Source organism: Notothenia rossii (assembly GCF_949606895.1).
Source record: "Notothenia rossii genome assembly, chromosome: 7".
NCBI lineage: Eukaryota > Metazoa > Chordata > Actinopteri > Perciformes > Nototheniidae > Notothenia > Notothenia rossii.
Genome location: NC_136905.1, coordinates 75,646,330 through 75,664,470, shown reverse-complemented (window position 1 = coordinate 75,664,470; position 18,141 = coordinate 75,646,330). Strand labels below are relative to the sequence as shown.

The 18,141-nt window shown below is 39.6% G+C and overlaps 2 protein-coding genes across 7 annotated transcripts in view; both read right to left on the bottom strand.

The window, feature by feature from the left end:
• The window catches only part of kcnh5b (potassium voltage-gated channel, subfamily H (eag-related), member 5b), a 142,106-nt gene extending 132,613 nt beyond the window's left edge, over window positions 1-9,493 (bottom strand). Inside the window, exon 1 of the mRNA XM_079641236.1 lies at window positions 9,299-9,493. The gene's annotated coding sequence lies outside the window, so the exon portion shown is untranslated. The remainder of the gene's footprint in view (window positions 1-9,298) is intronic.
• A 1,694-nt stretch (window positions 9,494-11,187) lies between these two features.
• The window catches only part of ppp2r5eb (protein phosphatase 2, regulatory subunit B', epsilon isoform b), a 47,658-nt gene continuing 40,704 nt past the window's right edge, over window positions 11,188-18,141 (bottom strand). For all 6 annotated transcript variants that reach the window (XM_079691798.1, XM_079691799.1, XM_079691801.1 and 3 more), the window contains 7 exons: window positions 17,616-17,724; window positions 16,188-16,241; window positions 15,862-15,912; window positions 15,647-15,766; window positions 15,039-15,166; window positions 13,585-13,686; window positions 11,188-13,067 (listed from right to left, as the gene is read on the bottom strand). In XM_079691798.1, coding sequence (XP_079547924.1) covers window positions 12,968-13,067; window positions 13,585-13,686; window positions 15,039-15,166; window positions 15,647-15,766; window positions 15,862-15,912; window positions 16,188-16,241; window positions 17,616-17,724 — 664 coding nt within the window. In that variant the 3' untranslated portion in view covers window positions 11,188-12,967. The remainder of the gene's footprint in view (window positions 13,068-13,584; window positions 13,687-15,038; window positions 15,167-15,646; window positions 15,767-15,861; window positions 15,913-16,187; window positions 16,242-17,615; window positions 17,725-18,141) is intronic.

Genomic DNA, 18,141 nt, shown 5'->3' with positions numbered 1-18,141 from the left:
AAAGTTATACATAAATGTTCCCAATTAAACATTTAGGAGGATGCAAAGATGCAGGAAGGGTGATTTAAGTGGTATTAAGTAATAGGAAATGTGATGAACCAAAGCAAGAAAGAAATCTTCATATATAATAATTATCCCAGACCAGATTGTCACAATTAAATTAAATGAGTCAGTAGGGTGGCCTAGTTTGCCAAAATATACTTCTGCTTCATCAGCGCAAAGAAGAAACACTCCAAATAATTGATTCATAATTCAAATTGTAACCCACAGGCAAACTTTGATATTGTTTCGCTATATTATAAAAAAAATCCATATGAATTCTCACTGAAGTGCTGGAAATTATGATTGCTCTTCGGATTAAACATAAATGATTTGTAGTGCACATTCGACTGTGTGTAAATGTGTGAGTGTGTTATGGCTCTTTTGGTCTCCTAACGTCTGTGCACTGCTCACACATTAGTAGTCAAATATCACACTGATGAAACATGTAGGAGGAAATCTAAATCATTCTTTCATTCAAACGGTTATATAAACGTGAGGCAAACTGAAATTAGACAAAGTTATATTTCATGATATTTTTTTTAATCCTATTCTGGCAACATTTTTGACTACTTATGCTTTTTGAGTTTTCCCTTTCCTAGGTTTGGGTGCATGTCATTGGTCTGCAAAGGCTAAAATGCCAAAGTGATAAGGGGCGGGACATCTCAGAGCGGTTGACCAATCACAACAGAGCTGGCCAACCAATCAGAGCAGACTGGGCTCTGGTTTCAGACAGAGGGTGAAAAGAGGTTAAAGCATGAAAACATGTCACAGTAGAGGCACAAAATACAAATATGAGCCTGAAAATGAACACACCCCCTTTAAGTAGAATACATGTGGAGGTATGGTCTGCTTTTTTTTAAGACAGATATGTTCCTTTATGTGTTGAACCTGCTGTGGAGCCTTGGGGGACACTTGAGTCCTGCTTATACAGAAAAGTCACTGTCAGGAAGACACTTTAGTTCAACATTGAAGAGCTGCGTCCTAATTAAGGGACTGCCTCCTGTGAAGGACCTTTAAAAAGGTGTCCTGGAGGGGCCTGCACTTCCTCTCCAGACCAGACAAACAAACGTCTCATCAACTGTATACTTTCAAAACAAGTTCGGCCCTTTGTGCATTCAAAAAAAGCTATTATAAGGATCAGTTTTCAAGTATTAATTGCTTGACACTGCAACAGACTGTAACTTCATTTAAACTGACACCTTTACGGACTTTCTCGGATGTCTGAAAACATCCTGTGGATTGACTTTTATGGATAGAATTTGGGAGAGTTTTGCTGGAGAGAACTAACTAACAGTATGTAGAGAGCGTTTTTGTACATAAGCCAATAAAATAATGTAAAACAAACTAGTAATGATCATTGAGTCAATGGTCCAAATAAATTGTGGGAACAATACATATAAAAACATTCTTAAACATGATATATGACTGTTCACAGTGGTTTTTCAACTCAAACAAATAATAACTGTTTTTGAAGATACCCATACCCGAGGTTAAACACAACACAACAATGTTTTTAAATCCATAGTCTAGTATTTTTTATATATTGTATAAAAGTACTTTGATGCACATCTTGGATATAACGATTATGTTTTTATGCTCCACAAAGCTTTAAAAATTAAATCTCTAAGGAAATCCTTTTAATTAATGATATGTTTGGCTCTTAAGTGAACAGAACCTGTTGCCCACTTGCGTGTCTGCTCTCCGTCAGTGCTTCATTATATAAAATCTTTCATATTTTAGTTGTAACATTAACTTCATAATCCTAATGAGTTTGCCGTTTGCAATTTTTAAACCACTCTGGCATCTGATAAGGCTTAGATATAAAACTCAAACTGACCTTTCTGAATCTTACATCATTATCATCATCATCATCATCATCTCACAGATACTTTATAAAGCCAACAGAGTCAACTTTAGTCTGTTGCCTAAATCTAACAGAGTAAAGGGGCTTTTATTCAGAGGGATTTCTCTTTAGTCTAATTATGAAACCCTTGAAGCAAAACGTACTTCCGTTGATTCAAAGAAATGCGCTCAATAAAGCAGATTACATAGACAGGACCCGTTTCACAGGGCAAGTCTGTGTGGGTGTGTGTGTGTGTGTGTGTGTGTGTGTGTTTGTCCACAGTCCACACACACACACAATGACTGCAGAGCGGGCAAGGGGTGCTGTCAATCAAACCTGCTGGAGAAAAGAGGAGCTTTTCCCTCGCAGCATGTTGTGCAACTGCATGTGGAAGTTTTGAAAAGAGAAGGAAAGGCAAACATGAAGCAAGAGAGAGTCACAGATGGAAAGTTGAGCAACACAAGGCACAAGAGGAAGGAGAAATGTCCAAAAAGCAACAAAGAGAGGAAGAACAACAAAGAACGGAGAAGAAGAAGGGACTTTTGTGCACATCGTGTGGCATCGATGCCTTTCAAACTGATGAGCGGAAGTAATCCAGTCTTCATTGTCTCTAGTAGTGATTGTGTTCCTTAATTGTTTACATCTGTTTGGCCTCAAGGCTCCGCTCCATGGCCAGTCCTCGTCACATCTCACTGCCATGCCAACATCGCTCATTTCAATGAAACAATTTCATCTGAGTGTGACACAGAGGTTGTTGGGTCACAGTCACACATTAACGCGGCCCTGTTGTAGTGTATCACAGATTGATAAAGCTGTGTGTGGGCTTGTTGTTCAGCATTATGTTACGGCAGGTCCAGCCTGTCCTCCTACAAAAAACGACCAAATAGGTCGATTGTTTTAAGCATCTTAGATTGTGTAGCACCTCTAGTGGTCGTGTAAGAAACAACATGCTCCCGTCTATTCATTTCTAGCAGCAGTTTATTACGACCTATTGTCACATTTTAAATTTAGCAACTCCTGGCAGATCGTAATCCCGTGAACTTTAACCTTGCACATCAATAAAAGTGCGACGGCAGGACAGTGGGAGGCTTTATACGTCCTTTTTCATTGACTATAGAAATCTGATTCATGTCATTATGAAACAAACGTGACTTTTTGGGTTGCTGATAAACATTACTAAAAGGTATACTCAGTGCGCTAGTTGGGAAATCCCTACAGGAGTTGCATTTCCACATCACAGAGTGCTAATGTGAATGTATGTTCACCTCTTGTTTTTATAAAGAGAATTACAAAATGGCAATATGGGATTAAGAGGCATATATTAATATACATACTTTTATTTCTGTATGGGGATTAAGTGGGGAAGGCTGGGAGGCAACAGAGGAAAGAAAAAATATGATAGGGTAACGATTTTGGGCAAGAGAGAGAAACAAAAAGGAGCCCAGGAGATGGGTGGAGGAGCAGAAAAATGGAGGAGGAGAACGAAAATGAGAAGAGGAGGAATCAAGCATTCGAAGATTTAAACATGGAGGAGGAAACAAGGAGATGAAAGGAATGAAAGAACAAGAATACTAAGGACAAGAGGAAAGAAGGAGATAACAAATATTGGACAAGAAATACAGACGGGGTAAACAAGGAGGGAGGAGAGGGCAAAAAAAGAGAGGAAAGGAAATGGGAAAAGGAAACAATGAAAAAAGTGAGGAAACAAGGAGAAAAGAATACAATTAGAGGTGAAGAGGAAACAAGGAAAGGAATCAATGTAACCACAGAGGAGATGGGCGGAGAAGGAAAAAAAGGACAGGAATTAAAGGAAACGAGATAAGGAAACGAGAAAGGAAGGGAGGAGAAGAAAAAAGGAGATTATGACAAAGGCAAGGGAAGAGGTACAGCGTGGAGAGGAGAGAGAGAATAGAGAAGAGGAGGGAAGAGAGGAGATGAAGGAAATGAGATACTAGTAAAGACAGGAAGATAAAAGAGGAGAGGTAGGAGAGAAGCAGAAGAGGAGTCAAGAATCTAGAAATAAATAACGTTGCTCAAAAGAGAGGAGACATGGAGAAGAGTGGAACAATCATTCAGAGAGGAGGAAGAGGAGGGGGGAGGAGGAAGATCTGTGCCATGATTTAGCAGACACAGAGGAAGAGGAGAAGAGATGCAGAGGGAGGAGGAGGAGGAGGATTTTCTTTTTTCTGCTCTTTTTAGAAACAGAAGGAGGGGAACTCCAAAATAAATGCGGGAAGATCGTGACGGAGGAAGACATGACTCAGCCTCAGAGAGATTTAATAACAGAGGCAATGTGACTCCTTCAGCGACAAGTCTGGTGTCACTGTTGGATTATCATGACAGAAATGCAGGAAAGCTTATTTACGGAGATTATTGATGATTAGAAAAGGACAATTCCTGTTTACAGCAGATTGATCAGGGAATAATCCTATTTTAGAGATTTGTGTGATACTGAGAGTTCTTAATTAACTCTTATTAATGGAAAATTATGGAAATACCTGTCAGAATAAACAAAATGCAATTCAACAGCACTTATTTACCTGGTGTGTATTGTCACAAAAGAGAATATTAAAATCTGTTTAGAGACACAAACGTTTTTTTTTCATATATTTAAATGTCTTTTTTTGTACATGTCCGATTTCATATTGTGTAGTATGTTCACAGTGAAGACAAACGACTAAGAATATCATAAAAAATAGATTAACTTGACATTTTTGAAGGGTGTAGTGCAGTTGTTTTAGATGACATAACAAGAGACCTTAAGTAGCTGCTCATCACTAATTTACAATTCTATCCGTCTCATCACTTGAGATACAGTATATGCACAATGTTTCTATAGAAGAAAAGATTTGCTTATTCAGTATACAAAAACAGACCATTGTCTAAAAATATGATGCAATGGCACTAATTATTAATAAGGGAATTAAATAACCATATCCAAGACTCAAAGTACCCAACTGTTCCTTAGAATAAATATTTCAGCTCCTTGAATGTAATCATACTGCAGACATCCTGGGAGGACCACATTGTGGAGTGATGCTGAGAAACAGCACGACTCCCCCTACAGGCCAATACCTGGTACTGCAGGTAGGGGCTAATAAATCCAGGAGCATGCTAGTTTTTATGGAAGGGCCACATTAAAAAAAAAATTGGGAGGATTTGAAAACAAAATGTTGTTTTTTTGTTCTGAGAAAAAAAGTGACTGACTTTATTCTCAGAAATCTGACTTTTTTCTCAGAACAAAAACTAAATATATTTTTTGGAAGAAAAAACATTCTGATTTTAAAGTCAGAATTCTGACTTTTTTCTCCTCCCAAAAAAAGAAATCATATGGCCCTAATCCTCTTCCGTATGTTTGCTTTAAGAGTTTGGGTAGGGTTACATTTCAGCAGAGTATTGCCAAGATAATCTTTTGCAGAACATTTTTAAATAAGTTCCTCTTCAAGGCATTTAGCATCTTTTCTCCATCTTGTCCAGTCTTTTCATGACGATAGATCAAATTTCTTTGTACCTTTTGCTGCAAAGATTTCCTGATGACGTTTCCAATATTCCTGCTAGGTTTCTTTACATTTTGGCTTTCTATTGGGAATGATTCTTCCCATACAATGCATACACCTGCAGTTTCAAAAACGATGCAAATATAAAACCTGAAATGTGCCAAACGACATACAAATGAGACATTTTGACAACACATGCGCAGAATTTACCGTACTAAAAATGCTTTATAAACAAAATGCTGCAAATATAAAAACGCGGCAAGAAGCTAAAAACACAATGGAATAGCCTACTGGGAAATATCAGAAGCAATCATTGATACAATTGTTAAAATAGGCCAATATAATGTTGACCAATTTTACAAAACCTAGGCCTAAATGTCAACAAAAGCTCCAGCTCGCTTGTAAATAGATTTAATCCAAAAGTCCCAATAACACCTCAATGTTTGCCTCGGAATCAACCAACAAGTTTCAACATGTTGATTAATAACCTTAGAGCTGCTGTTAGGTGAGTTTAGGGAGTTTTTGTCAAGAGGCTGGTGGTAGCTCTCCTGTTATCTCCATCAGAACAACCTTCTGGATCCGCACCAGTCTGGTTTCAAGGCAGGTCACTCAACAGAAACTGCTCTCCTTGCTGTCTCTGAGGAACTGCACACGGCTAAAGCAGCCTCCCTCTCCTCTGTCATCATCCTCCTGGACCTGTCGGCTGCATTCGACATCAGATCCTCCTTCGCACTCTCCAAGTTTCAGGCACTGCACTTTCCCTCCTCACCTCCTACCTCAAAGACCGCACCTACAGGGTAACTTGGAGAGGGTCCGAGTCCGACCCTTGTCAATTAACTACAGGGGTCCCTCAGGGCTCTGTTCTTGGTCCCCTCCTCTTCTCCTTGTTCACAAACTCGCTCGGATCTGTCATTAGCCCGCATGGTTTTTCCTACCACTGCTACGCTGACGACACCCAACTAATTCTGTCCTTTCCCCGCTCAGAGACCCAAGTCGTCGCACGCATCTCTGCTTGCCTAGCAGACATCTCTCGTGGATGTCTGCTCACCACCTCAAGCTCAACCTTGACAAGACTGAACTGCTTTTCCTTCCGGGAAAAGATTGTCCCACTCTTGACCTAACAATCAACATCGGCACCTCTGTTGTTTCCCCGACTCAGACTGCAAGGAATCTGGGTGTGGTCCTAGATAACAAACTGTCCTTCACTGCAAACATCGCTGCTACAACCCGCTGCTGCAGATACACGCTTTACAACATCAGGAGGATACGTCCCCAGCTGACCCAGAAATCAATGCAGGTTCTGGTCGAGGCTCTCGTCATCTCACGCCTAGACTACTGCAACTCCCTCCTGGCTGGTCTACCTGCATGTGCCATCCGACCTCTGCAGCTCATCCAGAATGCAGCGGCTCGTCTGGCCTTCAACCTTCCAAAATTCTCCCACACCACACCGCTCCTCCGCTCCCTTCACTGGCTTCCGGTAACTGCTACAATCCACTTCAAGACACTGGTACTTGCGTACCATGCTGTGAATGGATCTGGCCCTTCCTACATCCAGGACATGGTTAAACCGTACACCCCAGCACATGCACTCCGCTCTGCATCGGCCAAACAGCTCGCTGCACCCGCACTGCGAGGGGGACCCAAGTTCCCATCAGCAAAAACTCGTGGGTTTGCTGTCCTGGCTCCAAAATGGTGAAATGAGCTCCCCATTGAAATCAGGACAGCAGAAAGCTTGCACATCTTCCGGCGCAGACTGAAAACTCATCTCTTTCGACTCCACTTCGAGCGATAGAATTACTAACAAAGCACTTATATACTAATAAAGGGCTGGCTTATCTGAAGCCAGTTGAGTAGCACTTGAAATGTTTGGCTTCTTAACCTGATGTACTTATATGATTCTGTTTTCCTCAAGGTTGTATCTTCCCGGTCGAATGTAGTACTTATTGTATGTCGCTTTGGATAAAAGCGTCAGCTAAATGCAATGTAATGTAATGTAGCTGTTTTACATTTCTTCCAGTCTTTTTGCTAAGCTAGGCTAACCATGTCGTGTATCACTCTGGCAGACTTTCTTAAATCTGGATCTATTCCTTTGAAAGATGATAACTACACATATTAACTAAAGAGGGTCACAATGTTAAGCAGATAAGGGACCAGCTCATGGCAAGATGAAAGAGTGAAAAGCTAAATGCATACATGCAGAGCAGTGGGGGGTTGTGGGTAGTGTAGGGGGTTAATCAGCTGGATTATATGTGCTGTGGGCTAATTCATTATGACAGTGCTTTTCGCGTGTCATGGATTTCTTTTTAATAAAGAGCTCGTGGCCTAATGTGCGCTGATGCGTTGAGAAGCTTCCAGTAATTACACCTGGATCCACTGTCGGAGTTTTCTGCTCCAGAGGTGAATTTAATTAGATAAATGTCCACAGCACACCTCCACACACTTTTAATTAAAATCTATGCTGTCTCCTGTGTGTTGAAACACCAACATAAGACCGAATTTAAGATGCACCAAAAATACAAAAGATTTTAGTGCCATCAGCTCCCAAAAGCTGCCGAGCTCAAAGGATGCATGCAGACATAGCCTACTTTTAATTTATATCTGGTGAACTACAATAGATTTTAAATTCAGGGGGTGTCCAAATATGTGCCCCATATAATGTATTTAATTATACAAGACTTGCAATTGCACTTATGTGTATATATATATATTTATATATTTATTTGTATTAATGTTTGTACACATGTACATTCTGCTGCTCAGTGTTTCACCGTATATTATTGTTACTTTTCTTCTTATTGTTACTTGTTTAATGCCAGGACAACTGCATTTTCCTAATAGTTAATAAAGGGTGTATTTTATCATTATCTTATCTACTTATCCACAGCAAGTGTTTGAACCAAAGACTTCAGGATCATGTTTAGGAACATTTATTTAAGGTTTCTATCTGCGGATATTTGCTGACATCTGGTGGCAGACTGAGGTAATGCCTGATGAGAGATGCTCCTACACATTTTCTTTTAATAGTTCCATTACTTTAATTTCATATAAAGCAGGGGTGTCAAACTCAAGGCCCGGGGGCCAAATCCGGCCCGCGACTTCATTTTGTGTGGCCCCATAAGAGCTTGCAAAGAATATAATATGTTTATTATACGGTTACATGATAGAAGCACGTTGCCCACAAACTACATGTCCCACAATGCATCTCAAATGAGATTTTTAGTTTTTTCAGAATTTGATTTTTTTTTTCAAAATATTACTTTTTTTCAAAATGTCATTTCTTATTTTTTGTTTTTCCAGAATTTGGCTTTTCTTTTAAAATCATTTTGAGACATTCTCACTGAAGAGACTTGCAATTACTTGCCTTAGAATTCTGCTTTCAGACGTAGTTATTTATGAAGTTATTACCCTATCCGATAATAATCCAATGCAGAGGAAATAATGTAATATAATACATTATTTTAAATATTTATATATGTATTTTTATATAGTCTTAAAGTTAAAACCGGCCCTTTGAGTGCTACCATAATGCTAATGTGGCCCGTGATGAAATTGAGTTTGACACCCCTGATATAAAGTATTCACTTTTGTTCAGATGCATCATTATTTATATTTCTAAGTGAGCTTGAACTGAAATGATAAAACATGACGGATATTGGTTTGGAAAAAAGTTGATTAGGGATTTTACGAGGGAACTCAAATCCAAACATTGGTTTAACTGCAGTATCATTAAGAATGTGATGAGTTGAATACTTATTGACTAATACTTCCTCGAAACAAATAACAATTGTTCCAATACTTCACTGGGAATAAAAGCCTCTCAGCAGCTCACATGAAACTGCAAAAATACTTCGTCCTCCTGCAGTTTTGATGCATTTATGTGACACCAGAAAGTGTGTGAAATGAATGAAACACTGACCTCTTGCAGACTTCACTGATGGACATCAGCTGTAGTCGGGTTTAGAATCCAGATTTGACAGCAAACGGAAGGGAATACATCCACAGAAACTTCCCGAAACACTAATGTAGAATAATCCATTCCTCCTAAACCAATCTTTATGTTCCAAAAACGAATAACTTCAAAAACATTTGATCTAAAATTAAAACACAGTGCTCTCGCGACTCTGCAGGGCTCATCAGTACACCTGTTGTCATGTATATAAGTCCCGCCTCCTCCTGCTCTCTCATTGGCCAGAACTCAAGTGGGCCACACCTGCGGATCACAGCTCACAGGTACGGAAAAGGACAAACGTAACGGGGAACATAAGAGGGGGCTTTCCTTTATGCATTTCTAAAATATTCAAATGTTAAAAAATGTACTTTTATAAATACATCTTACCACTTGCATGGGTGCAAATACTGAACATTTGAGTTGTTTATTCCAACTTAATCCTAAAATGACAACACAAATATTTTTTGGCAGAGTTGTCGTGCTGTGACTTTCAAAATCTAGTTAACATTTGCATAATAAAAAAGGTTTGCACTAGATGAATAAATCAAAAAGCTCTTTGAAGAAATTAATTTGAGATCTGATCATGAGGCTTTCCACTGTGCAGCCAGTTGCACTGACCTTTCATTCTGCAAATATCACTATTATATTTGACTAAATAACAAACGAGTGACGCGTTTAATGCTCTGTTTGAAATTAGGAGCTGATTTTGTACAACATAATTAAATTAAATTCATTTTTTGTGATTTAAATCCCCCCAAAAACTGAATACAATGATACAGGTGGGAAAAATAAAATCGTTTCAAGTAGTTGTCGGGCTGACATTTCAAATCCAAATGAAAAACCTGAAAAAGTATATGTTTGTATACTTTTTAGGTTTATCACACACAGACACACACACACACACCCCTATTAAAGAACGTAATCCAGCATCTGGGCTTTATCACAAAACAGGTTTAATTTAATATCTCTTTATTTTTTAAAATAATTAAACATTTGTATTTCTCCAACCCTTTTTAATCTTTTTTTTTTTCTTCAGTTTTTAGATTCCGGGCCGTTCTAAAGCACACATTAATTCTGCGAGGGCAGGAGGTAAGACCCCTGCAACAGGACAAAGTGATCTGCTCCGTGCCTTCCCTCTCTACTCCCCCATACCTCCCCCCTCTGACCCCTGACCCCCTGCCTCATTACCTCACCCTCCCACCCCAACTAAAAAAAATAATATCCAAATGGTCAAAAGAAACTTCATCAAAATATCCAAAAATGAGATAAAAACCAAGAGAAGAGGGGGGAGTGAGACATACAATAAAAACAGACTAATAAAACGGGGGTGGGGGGGGGGGGGGGGGTGAGACACTATCATAAATACCAGGAAGTCTTGTTCCATAATACCTCTTTATATATTGGATACTCCCCTCCAGTTTCCTAAGCAAAAAACATAGGCTAAATTACTACAAAATACAAGATTATCAGTGTACTGCATTCAATAACAATGTACAAGGTCGTCTTTTTGTTGTGGTTCTAATACTGTGAAGTCAACGCGGCGCCCCCCAGGTAGGCAGAGGATTGGGGGCGGGGAGAGTGAGGAGAGGCAGGGGCGCTCGGCTTTTCACAACAGGAGCAACATTTTTGGCGCTCCTCTGAAGACTTCTTTTGTTTTTTTTATTAGTCCCCGTTATGGCCGCAGGATACCAGTGCCAGACTGATACGAGGGATCTAAGGAGGGAGGGAGGGGTCAAAAAGGTACATTTGAAAAAAATGAATAATAAGATGGAGGGAAGGAGGGATATTAAATCAACTGGATGAGAAGGAGTCTGTTTTTGGAGGAGGATGTAGGAGGAAGTGCGTTTACATGCGGGTTCACGCGCTTTATAGTTTTATTTATATGAAGCTGGATTACAACCCTGTATGAACAAAGCAAATATAAATGGTGGTAAACATTTGAAACAACCAGGGTGTGAGCTAATTTCAGCAAAACAGGATAGATACAACGCTTTTCTTAAAAAATGAAAAGTATCCAAGGTCATGTGACGCAGAGGCATGGAGTCGGGACATTTAAATGATTATCTTTGCATTAAATACACTTGTTTTGTTCCTTAAATTCGCTTACATTTTTTATTGAATTCAATGGTTCAAGTTCATATCGTTATGTACATTCTTCTCTCCTGTTGACTTTGTTTGCCGTTCGCCAGTTGATACGTCCACCAAACTAAAAGCAAAAAAAGACCTGAAATCCTGCACATGGTGGTGTCGGAAATGTCACGATTTCGAACCGCAATTGTGATTCAAACAAACATGGATGCAGAAATTATTTTTTTGCATTAAATAAAAGTTTTCTTTGTGAGTGGCAGGCAAGAGTGCATAAACCTCAACTCCTACTCTTTTGTCTTATTGATAGCTTTCAAATACAGTTTGGTTACAGTGCACAGTCACTTTTTGTATACCAGTGCTATATTAATAAACATAGCTTGCCTTCCCCCATCTTTTGATCGCCTTGCATCAGAATGTATCTTGCTGCTAGTTCAAGTGATTGATTGCAGTGATTTCATTGTGAAGGAGCCACAGGAAATGCAAGAAAACCAAAGGTGATTTTGTGGTCGAAATAGATTTTTTTACCTGTAGCAGTCAAATGTAAATAAGGTGATGTTTTTTAAAACCAACTTCCGATGTTTTTTGATGAGAAAATATCAACTTTTTCTGCATTTTTTTCTTGCAGTAATTAAATATCTACTGAAAAAGGTAGATACTATATTACAGAATGGAAAAAACAATATTAAGATCTAGATTAAATACCCAAACAAAGGAACTCTTCCATGAACACGCATGTAAACGCACTCAAAGGTCTGTGTGTACTGAAGGTCCCAGTTTTTTTAAAATGTGATTTATTCAGTTGTTTTTCACCGCTTGAAACGGGAAGGAGAACCTGACGACAGGAGGGCGGGGCCAGAGAGGAACCTTAATGAGGAGGGGGAACCCATTATCAGTCCGGACGTCCCACACGGGGGCAGAAATGACAGATGCCCCATTAGAGAGGAGGAAGGGAGGGAACAGAAAGTCGGAGGCTACGAGAGGAAAAGCAAAGAGGAGAACCATGAAAATAAAAATGAAACACGGGACTGTATGGAAGTAGAGCGGGATGAAGAGTTCAAATCTTTTTTTGTGGTTTTATGTTTTCCAAGAGTTCTTCTCGCGTCCTACAGTCCACACGTTTGATGTTGTTTAATCCACCCGCCCACACAAGTCATTTTCTCATTTACTATTTTTTTCTTCCTTTTTTATTATTATTGTTTTGTTTTTCTGTTTGCAATAATATCAGTTTAAGGGGAAAAAAAGTATTTACAGTGCTGTTGAAATAATGAAAACAGACGTGTTGAATCTACTGTAAAGTAAGTCGCACAAACACAGGAGAAAAAAGAAAAAAAAAAACATAAGAAAAAAAAAACAATTAAGAAACCAGCGGGCTCTCCGTGACGATCCAGAGACGGCGACCTGTATCGGGGATTTCTCGGAGCTCTGGGCAGACATGGCTGATGTGGAGAGGTTTGGGGGGGGGGAGTCGGGGTAAGGATGGAGGGGAGGGGGAGTCACAGGGGGAGAGGAGGGGGGGGGGGGCAGAGGGGGAGCACGACGCTGTCTTCGTTAAGTTGGGATGATCCCATCGCTCCTAAGGCCCCTCTTCAGCTCCAAGTCCTCCAGCTTCTTCCACAGATCCTCCCGCTCCTTCTCCTTCTTCTTCTCACTGCGACAACAAAACATTTAGTTTGTGTTTGAGACACTAGAGCCTGCTTTTACACTTCTGATTCTCTGCCAACGTCATTGATTTATTCAGGGATTTAAATATGTAGGGATTTGTGACCATTTAGGTAAATTATCTTTAGGAAAAACGGTAGGACACTGATGAGGTGAGCGTTGAACTTTTTGCCTCACTCAGATCTTCGTCCCTCGCTATCCGGCTTTCAGATTGAGCGCTGAAGCTTTATTATTACGTAGTCAGGACATACTTTTCATTACATCGACTAAAAAGCCTGTAAGATATTATATTCTTAGTTTTCCTACTTCTAGCGCTGTTACTAACTCACTCATTAGTGCTGCTGTTTTATAAGCAGCTTGTATTAGCCCTGATATGTGTAGGGGGTGATGATGATGAAGATGATGATGATGGTAACACTGTGGTTGTGCTAAGCAGCTCCCTGCAGGCGTCATTAACTTTCACAACATTAATGAATGAGATGATGATGTGAGTGTGAGCTCCTCACCGCTGGCGGTCCGACTTGTAAGTGGCTGTGAGTTCATCGAATAAGGTACTGTTCATCTCCATGAAGGCCTTCAGTACGTTGTACACCAGCGCCACGATGGCTCTGCAGGAGGAGAGGAGCAGAGTTCACAACTGACAACATCTGGATTTACAGCGGCTAGAAACTTTTATCAAGAGTCCACGAGACAAATCCATTTAAAGAGCAGCACGTAGGTTTCATTTCAACTTTATTGAAATGTGAATATATGATTTTATAGTTAATTATTTAGATTTTCCAATAACTTAAAAAAACTTGAGAAGTTGGACATATTAGGCGCGTTCACACCGGAGTACTTTTCCCGTTTAGTTCCGTTAGTACCCCTTATGTCGCGTTCACACCAAAACAAGTACTTAGTGCAGGGAACCTTTACCCCCATTTTTAGTGCCTGCTGAGAGGTGGTACTCTCCTGGGGGAAAAAAGTGCCCCAGTTCTGAATGGCTGGGCGAATTGAAAACCACGCCCCGTAAAACTCTGAAATGTTTTGTAGAGCCGCCATTTTATTATCCTCGCATTAGCATTATTAGCAACACAAAAGAAAACATGGGAGCGGTGGAGATGAGGAGGTGTCTGCGTTCTGGCAATTTACTCGGAAGGCTTCAGTAGAAGCTGCTGGGAGTGAAGCCAGTCCCCAACTCCGGGGACTTCCGGCCGGGGACTTCGGGCGGCAGTATACGCCGTGAAGTGGCCTACCAGTAAACCCAAAGCAAAAGAAGACTAAGTGACGTCAGCGGCTCATTTGCATAATCTTCCCTCAGGGAACTTATTCCGGTGAGAACGCGATAGTACCCCCATGGAACTAAGAACCTAAGTGCTGGGAACTAAGTACGGCAAAGTACTTGGTGTGAACGCGGCTATTGACGTGTCTTTAGCATACCTTTAATTGGCATAATACAATTCATCAATTTATAACAACAGTGTTTTAACTTATATAATTATAAATGATCCCATTCAAATAAATGAGAAACCTACCAGCAGTAAAGTACATGTTATTTATGGAGTGACTTCCTCCGAGTATGCCTTCAAATGGCTGTTTTGGATCAATAGTAGGATGTTGACTTTGTATAGAGTTGTAATTAAATGCATTTTAAAAGACAGGTTTTAACAAATGTTTTCCTAGAGTTATGTTTAATATTCAAGATTTAAAAAAATAAAGTTGGTCATGCACTCAGAAGTTGTGTTGTCTGCTGTTTACAGTAAACAGAGCCGTGTGAATTTCAGTTCATGAGAAAAACAATAAAAACAAAGGAGAGCTGCTGCTCAGCAAAAATTCACAGACACCACATGACTTGATGTGGGAACATAGAATCAAAGCTCAATTAAAATGATCTTAAACCTAAAGAATTTGGCTAATTTCTTAAAAAAGATCAAATCCAGTCTTGTTTTTGTACATAAAGGGTAATTCCTTTGTTACTCACGGGTTCCAGTGCTCTTTGGAGATCCTGTAGAGGCTGGCGAACATGATGGGCAGGATGACGCTGGAGTTTTCCTCGATCAGACTCATGATGTACTCGTTGTTCCAGTAGTACAGAGCTCGCTCTGCAACCTGCCACCAAAACACAAACCTGGCTCAGTGTCTGTGGAGAATCCTGAATATCTCTCCTTTTTACTTGTGTCCTCCCATTCATTTCCCAAATATGTTTGTTATAGACGAAAGCCTTAAAGGTATAGGTGTTGCCCTAAGTTATGATACAGAAAATAATATAATGAAATGTATAAACTTAAAAAAGTATTTTAAAATACAAAAAAAATCAAATAGTTAGTATAAAAAAAAGTAGAAAATGATGATATATGAGGGAATGCAAATATATAAAATAATTAAAATAATCAGTAAAGAAAAGTTAGGGCGATGCCTTTATATAATTAGGTTTTAAGGACACTTTAAAACGGTATTAAAAAACTCCTAACTACTCTTACAAATCCCTAAACAGATTATGTACATGCCTGTTTCTACACTACATTGCAAGTAAAGCACATATCAGTCATTTCCATCCTAACAGTTGATCAGCGGAGGATGCTGACTGACCTGGAAGTGTGGGCTGGACACACATCTGGAGATCTGTTTGAAGAGCGGCTCCTGGATCTTCACAAACTGTGTGGGCTCGATGACGTCCAGGATCTCCTCCAGCTCTCCTAGAAACATCACCTGCACACAGCAACGGACAAAAGAAACGTTACCACAGACACACACAGAGAGAGAAACACACCATTCAAAGTGAAACCAAGTTAAAGAGGCCTCACCTCTTTTTGACTGCAGGTTTTTGGCCAGAACTTCAGTAAGCCTCTGATGACCTGAGGATGATGAAGAGGCTGAATTTAGAAAAGCTTTTATTTCTACAATAATTGTTTTATTTTCATTGAACTTCTCCTTTCCCCCCCCAATGAGGCGCTGTCTACCCCATTTCTGATCAACCTCAATTACCAGCTGTAATGTTAAAATCTACCATGGCAGTTATTGAGTAATAGATTGTATTAACCTTTAATTGACAAAGACACAAAATAAATAATGGAGACTTATTAAAACACAGTTAAATAACAGCTGTCCTTATCTGTTGGTGCATACTTACTGGTTCTGTTAATGTTGGGTCTTTCTCTAGGAACTGTACAATGCAATACGCCAACTACAAGGAGAGAGGAGACAACATGTGAGGACACACTTTAGCCTTTAGCTTAGCATACAACAGTACTATTCACTGAGTAACGAAATCTCGTACAAAGCACAACACATAATGCAAACTCCTGCACAAGCTCAAATACAAAGACGCATGAAAACAGTTTGAATAATTCCAAAAGCCAAATTATTTTGAAAAAGGATAGAAATTGTTTAATTTTTAGCATATGGTCAAAAGATACTCTGCTTGGAGGCAAAAGTTATGTTCAATTAGGAAAGTTAATTAATTTAAAAGATAAATTAACTTTAAAAGGTAGGGTACGTAAGAACGGAGAAACCAGCTCGAGTGCTCTAGAGTTTGAAAGTACGCAGCCGAAAAAAATCTGCCCCTTCCTTCAGACTTCCTTACAGAGCCCCTCCTCCAACACACACGAACACGCACATGACCAATGAGGGCACGAGATAAGTTTGTGCACAGATGGAAGGCTGACAGGCAGATAGGCCATCCAGTTATTTTAGCCGGGCCGGCTCAGATGATTGGTCGTGCTTTTTACAGCGCCAGGGCTTCCACAGATGAAATGTTTTTATGGATTCATTGTCAAAGCATTTAATATATTCATCGCTATCAGGATGTTAAGAGCATTCCATGGAATATAACAAAAAGTGTTTCTGAAGTGAATTACCTACCCCACCTTTAATAGATTGACTCACTCTATAACAAGTAATTGCAGTTTGCATGACAAAGGTCTCATGTCTAAGTTTATTTTTAAAAGCACAAGTATATATATATATATATATTTAAAACTATGTCATGTCACGGTACCACACACACCTGCATGACTTACACAGCATGTGTAGGTTTGACTCTACGGTAAATTGTCTCTAGCAACTCTGTGTTGACAATTTTGTAATTCCAGTTACTAGGTATCAAAAAAGGTCAAACAAATTCAAGTATATGCATTAAAGGTGGGGTTGGTAATTTTGGAGAAACCAGCTCGAGTGCACTAGAATTTGAAAATGCACAGCCGGAAAACATCTAACACTTCCTACAGAGCCCCTCCTCCAACACCCACGAACGCGCACATGACCAATGAGGGCACGAGATAAATGTGTGCACAGATGGAAGGCTGACAGGCAGGTAGGCCATCCAGTTATTTTAGCCGGGCCGGCTCAGATGATTGGTCGTGCTTTTTACAGTACTACGGCTTCCATATGTATTTATTGTCAAAGCATTTAAAATATTCATTGCTATCCGGATGTTAAGAGCATTCCATGGAATATAACAAAAAGTGTTTCTGAAATAAATGACATACCCCACCTTTAAGAAGTTATTTTTGAAAAATCAGTCAGTTGCTTTTGTGGCCTATTGGTAGAGATGTGTTACCTGTGCGTGGAAAAGGGACAGACTCCTGACGGTGTGGAGGGGGATCAACACTTTGACCAGAAACTGTTTATGCTCCGCTTTCAGTGGCAGAGCGAAACCATTGATTATACTGAGGGAGAGGAGAGAAAAATAGAGAAAGAATAAACATAAATTAAACATCCACACATGAAAGAGTCTCATTGAGACGTTTTGAAAGCAAGCGGGAGATCAATGAGCAGCAGGAATAAAGGACACTGTTTATACAGGCAGTGGAGCCTGGAGGACAAAGAAAGAGATGAAGCTCCTCAAACCTCCAGGCTCTCAGAAAAAAAAAACTGTCTTTCGAAATGTACGGATCAAATATGTTGTTTTCAAGGTCTTTATTCATGTTTTCAGTCAATTGATTATCAATGTATCAGCTAATCACAGCACCTTCTTCGTAAGTAAAGTAAAGCTTATAGCAGCAGAACTTCTAAAGGAATTAGCAATTAGTAGATTTTTTATGTGTAAATAAACTAGTTGACCAATTGTTGAGCAAATTAGCGAT